The following is a 7,908-nucleotide window of genomic DNA, read 5'->3' on the forward strand; positions in this document are numbered from 1 at the left end:
ATTTAACCTCACAAAAAGACGAAGCAGAGGAAGGAATATCATCGGACCAGCGTGCTACTGTTGAAGTCCCTGGCCAGTGCGGAGGGAACATCACAATGTGTGCAGCGATTACCCACCATGGCGTCATCCACCACCATGCTACACTTGGCTGCTACAACACTGCCCATCTGATCACATTCCTGGAAACCTTACACAACTCACTCATTCCACCAGATCAGATAGATGGCCCAGAGAAGCTCAACCTTCCACCAGGCTGCACTGGTTCATAACTGGTTCACTGCCCACCCACACTTTTAGTTGTTTATCCCCCTCTATATTCTCTGTTCCTCAGTCATATTGAGGATATTATTTTCTGCCTGGAGATGGAAAGTGTATGACTGAAATCCACAAACATATATACCCCTTCTCCAAACTATGGAAGACGCATGTGGAGATATAGCAGTTGATCCTTTCATGGCTGGATTTACCGTGCTTTGTGTGTGTGTAAATGTATACAGTAAATTCTTCTGCTGTTTTATATGTAGATAAGATATGCCTTTATTCATCCCACAGTGCGGAATTTCTCATTGTTAACAGCAGCAGACAGCAGCAGCAGACATTGAACATTCAACATTACAAACAGTGCCTTATATACATATATATATATATATATATATATATATATATATATATATATATATATATATATATACATATTCTATTCTTTAGTCCACCTATATGTATGCACTGTTTCATTTATATGTTACAACAAACAAGGCAGTGTTCAAGTAAAGAAGTGGGTATGCTTATTAATATAAATGTGCGTATATGTTCACACATCTCCTGTTGACAGGGAGATGCAGACAGTGTAAACAACGGCAGGTATATAAATAAAATATAGTTATATGTACATGTAGTAAGATGGAGAGGAGTATTGCACAAGTATATGTAAGAGATATTGCACATTAAATGGTATATTGCACACATGTGGTAGGTAGAGCAGGCCTGGTTGTAGAGTCTGACAGCAGAGGGGAGGAAGGACCTGCAGTACCACTGCTTTGATCATCAAGGGTGAAGAAGCCTGGTACTGATGGAGTTTTCCAGGGGGTAGGTGCAGTGGGTAGGAGGCATTCGCCAATATCCTTCTGTCCCCCACTGCCTCCACAGGCTCAAAACTGCAGCCCAGGACCAACCCGGCTTTCTTCATTAGCTTGTTCAGTCTTTTTCCCTCTGCTGCTGTGATGCTGCTGCTTCAGCAGACCAAACCAAAAAAGATGGCCGACATAACCACAGAATCATAGAAGGTCCTCAGAAGGGTGCCCTGCACTCCAAAGGACCTCAGTCTCCGCAGCAGATGAAGTCTGCTTTGGCCCTTCCTATGTAGTGCCTGAGTGTTATCAGTCCAGTGCAGGTTCTTGTTTAGGTGAACACCCAGGTACCTGTAAGAGTCCACTATCTCAATGTCTGTTCCCTGGATGTTCAACGGTTCAAAGGGGTGGCTTTGCTCCGTCGGAAGTCCACAACCAGCTCTTTGTTTTTTCCCGCATTAATCCGGAGGTGGTTCCGCTGGAACCAAGCCACAAAGTTCTGGTTCAGTTCTCGGTACTCCCTTTCGTCTCCGTTGTTGTTGATGAGACCGGCGATGGCTGAGTCGTCCGACAATTTCTGTAGGTTGGTGGTGGGTGAAGTTGGCTGTGTAGATGGTGAAGAGGAGAGGGGCCAGGACTGTCCTTTGCGGCACCCCGTGTATTTGTGTGTTCTGAGTATAAAAACAATATTCTAAAATATTTTACAACACACTTGCAAAAGTAATTGCAAAAGCAATTGGATTGGGGCAGCACAGCGTAATATATATCATGTACCATGTATACACTTACTGTAGTAAGTGTAACACTGAACAAAACAAAAAGGCTTAAGTCATTATGATGAAAGAAGTGTTTTCCATTCATCATAGTGTTTCACATTAAGCACATCAGTGTTCAACTGCTTCTTATAAATGTCTATTCATATGATGTTTTGTGTGTGTCATTTGAAAACAAAATACCATTTTCAGAAGAAATAACACAATGTAAAGTTTCATTTTGCAGGACAGTTGAGGGTTTCTTTCCATTATGTGTGTGATCAGTGTGTAGAGTTATGAGAGTATGCTTTCAGGTGGCTGTGGCTCAATAGGTAGAGCGGGTTGTCCACGAACCAAATCCCCAGAATGTGCCTTATGCCAAAGTGTCCTTGAGAAAGACACTGAACACCCGGTTGTTCTCAGTGCAACTGGCACTGGTGTGTGAATGTGTGTGTGCTTGTGTGAGCGAATAGGTGTCTGTGACTGTAAAAGTACCAATAGGTAGAAAACCGCTATACAAAAGCAAGACCATTTACTTTCAGGACATGTGTGTAAACAATTGAGAAAAAGTGTAGGATCTGTTTTTTGTTGGTGGCAGGAATGTGCTTCCATAGGTAACAGATCAGTCACATAAACTTTATTTGGGTTGCAATTATACAAGTGAAACTAATGGGAGAAAAGTCAATAACATTGCCCTGAAAGTAGAAATTTGAGATCTTGAAACTAAAATGTATTCATTTAGAATTTTCCAACTCCCTGAAGCTGTTTGTTGTCAATCCAGTTGTTCTCAAAGTTATTGTTAAAGTAGTGTTAAAGTATGTTAGTGTTAAATATGGAAGTCATATTTAGGATTGTGTGTTGTATTGATTAACCACCTGTTTGATTTACCAGTTAGTCATTGCATGGTAATTATGTTCATGATCTATGTTAGTTGGATCTATGTGTAACCTGACTTAAGTGCAGCATACATGTGCACAGTTCTCAGGAGCAGCATAGTTCAGTAAAAGATAATTGATAGCATGTTGGTCTCTCCCTTGTTAATATACAACACCCTGCTAAGCTACTACAACTTCCTCCCCAGTTAGTACGTCTCATACTCCAACATGGACTTTGTGCCACCTTCTCTGAAATTTGTGACTTGCCAGAACAAATAGGAAGAGAGTGGAAGATGGAAAGGAGTGCCCATTGGTTTTTACATTATGCACACTGTCTAGAGCAAGAGATATTTTCTTTACAATATTGATTGCAACCAATCTCTGTAGTTAATATGAAGCCCATTCCTCCAATGAAATTACCCAATGTGTAAAGAAGAGCTGTGCACTGAAGTGAGAAAGTGGAATTAAATTTGCAGAATGGATGAAGATGGAGTGATTACACCTATAAAGGGAAAAGGACCGTGAAGGATATAATTAAGATTATGCAGGGCCCTTTCTTGCAGAGATGTTCTTGATGATAGTGACTCCAGTGAGGACATCCACTTACCAGGCTACTTTTGAGAAACTGTGCTAGAGTTGGTTTCCAAAAAGCTAGTGTCAAACAATGGAATCTGGTTCACACATTTGAGATTCTTGTTCAGCTATTGTATTAAATCAATTTTATTTATATAGTGCCAATAACAATAAAAATCGTCTCAAGACGCTTCACAAAAACCAGCCTGCAACCTCCAGAGCAAGCCTGAGGGTGACAGTAGCAAAGAAAAACTCCCTTTTAACAGGAAGAAACCTTGAGTAGAACCCAGCTCATATGGAGGAACCCATCTGCTGAAGGCCAGCCAGGTAGAAACAGAGAGGATATAGAGAAAAGAAGAGCAGGAGAAGCATGTTACACCACTTGCAACATTAGCTTGAGTTAATGATGTCTATGAATAAATATTGTAGGGGCTTGGTGTTCCAATATCTACAGTTTCTACCAAAACTATTTGTAATGATACTCCATATGTACACAATCGACAGAGTGATTTAACTGGGAATAAAATGGATAATATGTGTGTACTTGGTGGTCTCAGTTTACTTTGGAGTAACTTCATTTTTTATGTATTAAACAAATTAAGACTGAATCTCACTGCAATCAAAACAGACAATGAAGAGTGTGTAAATTTATTGATTTCATACAAATTGTAAGATAATACACTTCCACTGAACCATAAAATACACATTAATTGCAGAAAAATAAATTAGTAATTCATATTCGCTCATTAAGAAGCTTAAAAAATCTGCAAAAAAAAGACCTGGAAATAACATATACAAATCAGTTCATTGTCACAAAATGACAAAACTGTAAAACATTCATAGAGAGAAAAGATTAAAAGCTTGTCTCATTTTTCAGTTTGTTAGAGATCTCACCATCCTTTTGTCCCCTAGTTTTAACCTAAACAAACAAACCAAGAAGAAAAGCAGAAACACCGTAAATACACTTTCTAGGCTACATTTTTAGGGCTGCAATCAAGTCTGTAAATCCCTGTACTGCCTCTACCACCAAATAAATTAGCTTAGGGATATATATATATATATATATATATATATATATATATATATATATATATATATACACATATATATATATATATACATATACACATATAAAGATATAAAGTAAGGCCTCGAGAGAGAAAACAATACTCTTGCATATAATCATCACATTCCTCTTTTATACAGCAGCATACTGTCAGTCTGCAGTCACTGCGAGGACTCAGAGCCACACAGAAACAGACAGACAGACAGACAGACAGACAGACAGACAGACACACCTGAGAGAGGTTACTGGCATCCTGTTACCTTCACACGATGCATGAATACAACAACCTTATGAAATTAGGATATTTGCTTAACTTTGGAAATGGGGACACATAGATGGGGTCAATAGTTCAGCTCAGAATCCATTGGTCTTTATAACACACACCTTCAGTTTACACACTGCTCTGCCCTAATGCATAAAAAAATGACATTGTTCACATGTGTTGCAGGATTCACAAGAGATCTGGTTTTGTTACATGTAAAAATCTAGTCCTGTTGGGAGGATGACCTTGCAACATCAGGTGTACTGTGATAGGCTGAGGGATTGCTAAAGGGTGGCAAGTATCCTGAGGAAGGAGATGATGAGGACGAAAAATGACTGTCCAACACCAAAAACAAGAGCCTCTAAAGAGATCATCGTCTTTCCTGCTGCCTTGTACACACCTGCTATGGCTGCACCTAAAAACAAACACAGAAAAAAACAAGCATTTACCATCTGATATTTAGTTCAATATGTTGTATTATAAGGCAGCAATGCCTTTAAGCTTTAAGTTGTCAGAAATAATCTGAGGGTACAAACTCGACTCCGTGACACCACTGTATAATTACTAGTAGATTGACTATCTCTGCAATTTCAATAACTTTAACAGAATGATTAGTCCAGTGTTTGAGTATACAATCTGAAGAAATATATTATTTTGATAAATATGTAAGAATCGGACTTGATGATTTTCCAATATTAAACTACTTGGATCAGGATCTACACTGAAAAAATTGATTAGGACAATTGCAAGTAGAAATAAAAGCACACATATAGGTAGAAAGTCTTACTAGTGAGAACTCCCCCACAAACTGGTCCCATGATGCCCATGAGAACGATGCCAATGGGCATAAATCGGGCCATCTTGTGCTGATGCAGTGTGGCGAGTGACAGCAAAGCAGCAGGTAAGTGGAAGACCAGAGAGGAGACAGCTGCCCACAGAAACACTCCATACCACATCTCTGGAATAACATACAATTATGCAGTCATGGATCCCTTCTTGCCAATCAAAAAAACAAAACAAACAATCAATATACAGTCAAATGGTCAAATTCTTGCTCTCTTGCTTAACAGAAGAAATTCTCAACTAGCAACGAGCAGGTTTCAAAGTTTAGTATAACTAACAACAGTAATTTCTAGCTAATACCACTTAAAGACAAAGTGAGACCAATCACGGCACTGATGGCACTCTGCCTGACTTCTCGCAACCTTTGGACGAATAATGATTGACTTTGATCTGCCATCCCTCCAGTAGTTTGAAGTTTTCAATATTGTAAAAAGTCTTCTTGGTTGTTAGATGTCATCTGGTACTTCTATGGACAGCACAAGTGAGTAAGATACTACTAAGCCACTTCTATGTTCACAATATGTCTGTATTAGCAATATTAAACTAATGAGTCACATGCTCTATGTCTACATTATCAGCTAACTTTATATCTGTCCCAAGATTGTAAAGTTCATTTAGTGCTCAATACAGCATTTAAGTACTGTGTATTTCTGTAGCACCAGTAGCCATCAGCAAGAATAGTTTGTGCCCAGTTTATGGCCAGTAGAGGGCAATGCTACATAGTAAATGAACACATTTAAGTAACTACTGTAGACCTTTGGTCAGGTCTGCCCTACATTACAGACAATAATACACTGATCAGGCATAACGTTATGACCACATTCTTAATATTGCGTAGGTCTCCCCAACAACAACAGAATGTTGTTAGTGGGGGCCTTTGGGTCGTATGGGTTGACGGGAAGGGCTTTTATGGTTCGTGCTTGTTCCAGTGCATTCCACAGATACTTGATCAAGGGATATAGTGAATAAAGTGGTTTATAAACTTTTATAACAACTGTAAGTATGACATACAATTATGTTACACTGACCATTATTACTACTACCTCCAGTCTCACAAAGAAATATATTTTAGTACATCACACGCACAGTTTAATTACAATAAAATACTTAAGTACAAGATGGACAGCTGAACTTTGAAACAGGAGTCCAACTGTATTACCCCACAAATTTTCTATTGGATTGAAACCTCATTTTGATGTCCTTATAACCAAGCCTTTCAACAACGCTTCAAATTGTTAAAGAACTTCTAAAGAAATGGCGTCATGGGCGTTAGAGAACGCTTTAATGCCGATCGTTTAGAAGAACTACGACGGTAGCTATCCCTACGAATGAACAACCTAAACGCCAACCAACAGATGCACGGAAAGTCACCGTTTACCTCCATCGTTAAAAGGGAAACGCGACACCAAGATACAATTTCAAATGGCATTTGTTTACCTAAACCGTCTTTATCTCGAGTAGCTTAGGACAATTACATAGCCCGCATAGCCAACAGACTATCAAACATTGGCCCACCTGAGAAGTCGCTGAGAGATGTATTGTTGCCTCGGTTTGTGCCATTTTTTCTCGGCACTAGATTCAAACCGAGTATTTGCTGAACAAATCCGATCTCATTGTACCTATCCTCCATATCTCACAATGATTTTAGACACTGCATGAGTCAAAGATCACCAACGGACGTATAAAACAAAGAGTTGGTGAGGAATTCTCTGAGTAAAGGCTCAACCTAGCCGCAAAGCTAACTAGCATCAGGCTAGATGGGTTAGCTGTCAACATAATTTTTTCTGACGTCATGAGGAAGTTTTCTTCTTTAGATTTGATTGACGACTGGCAACCAACTTTTAGGTGCAATTACCGCCACCTACCGGATTGGAGTGTAGATCAGTAAATTTGTAAAATTTGTAAAACAAAATAAAACAAAACAAAACAAAACAAAAAATCCATTCCATTAACCCTGTTTCATTCAGGAACCTAATCAGAAGTTTTATGCTAGCTTTCCTTTTTCTCCCAGAAGGTTCTCTACCAGGGCAGGAATTAGGAATTTCTTTCAATTTGGCCCTGTGCCCTTGAAAAAAATATCTGCCATAAGGCCACACAGTACGTTTACATGCACCTGCCGCATGAACAACTCTTGTTTATTATATCGTGTAATAGGTCAACTGGAAATCGGGCCGTATTAATGTGGTATTATCCCGCTGAGAAGACACGTATCGCCACCTAGTGTGGAGGAGGAGAACAGTTATTCGATTTTCTTGCGCTGCACGTAAGCTGGGACATGGACTGTAATCAGAAAGTCGAATTTTGAGCATAGCTCAATTAAGTTCTGCATGTAAATACACTGACAGTGGTCAAGTTTTTCACTCTGATGTTGACCGATTGGGGAATAGGTACATGTGCAACTGTGTTTATATACAGCTGTATAGCTATATCCCACACATTTTTAATGATCATGGCATCCGAGGGAAAAAGG

General features: G+C 39.2%; 1 protein-coding gene across 2 annotated transcripts; it reads right to left on the reverse strand.

The window, feature by feature from the left end:
• Positions 1–3,901: 3,901 nt before the first annotated feature.
• Positions 3,902–7,224, reverse strand: tmem170a (transmembrane protein 170A). Of its 2 annotated transcripts, none has more exons than XM_047597546.1 (3): positions 6,954–7,224; positions 5,383–5,553; positions 3,902–5,010 (listed from the first exon to the last, which is right to left on the reverse strand). In XM_047597546.1, exons 1-3 carry the CDS (start codon positions 7,066–7,068, stop codon positions 4,880–4,882), a joined length of 417 nt encoding a protein of 138 aa, XP_047453502.1. In that variant the 5' UTR covers positions 7,069–7,224; the 3' UTR covers positions 3,902–4,879. The 2 variants fall into 2 exon arrangements, with proteins under 2 accessions (XP_047453502.1, XP_047453503.1); XM_047597547.1 differs by lacking the exon at positions 6,954–7,224 and adding an exon at positions 6,876–6,898.
• Positions 7,225–7,908: the final 684 nt, after the last annotated feature.

Source organism: Mugil cephalus, chromosome 10 (assembly GCF_022458985.1).
Source record: "Mugil cephalus isolate CIBA_MC_2020 chromosome 10, CIBA_Mcephalus_1.1, whole genome shotgun sequence".
In the NCBI taxonomy this organism is placed as follows: Eukaryota; Metazoa; Chordata; class Actinopteri; order Mugiliformes; family Mugilidae; genus Mugil; species Mugil cephalus.

Excerpts from the sequence above, each read along its gene's own strand:
- tmem170a (XM_047597546.1), bottom strand. The coding sequence starts at position 7,068 with ATGGAGGATAGGTACAATGAGATCGGATTTGTTCAGCAAATACTCGGT. Across the intron at positions 5,554-6,953 it reads ATCTCTCAGCGACTTCTCAG|AGATGTGGTATGGAGTGTTT; the intron begins GTGGGCCAATGT and ends ATGTTATTCCAG. Across the intron at positions 5,011-5,382 it reads TTGTGGGGGAGTTCTCACTA|GTGCAGCCATAGCAGGTGTG; the intron begins GTAAGACTTTCT and ends GTTTGTTTTTAG.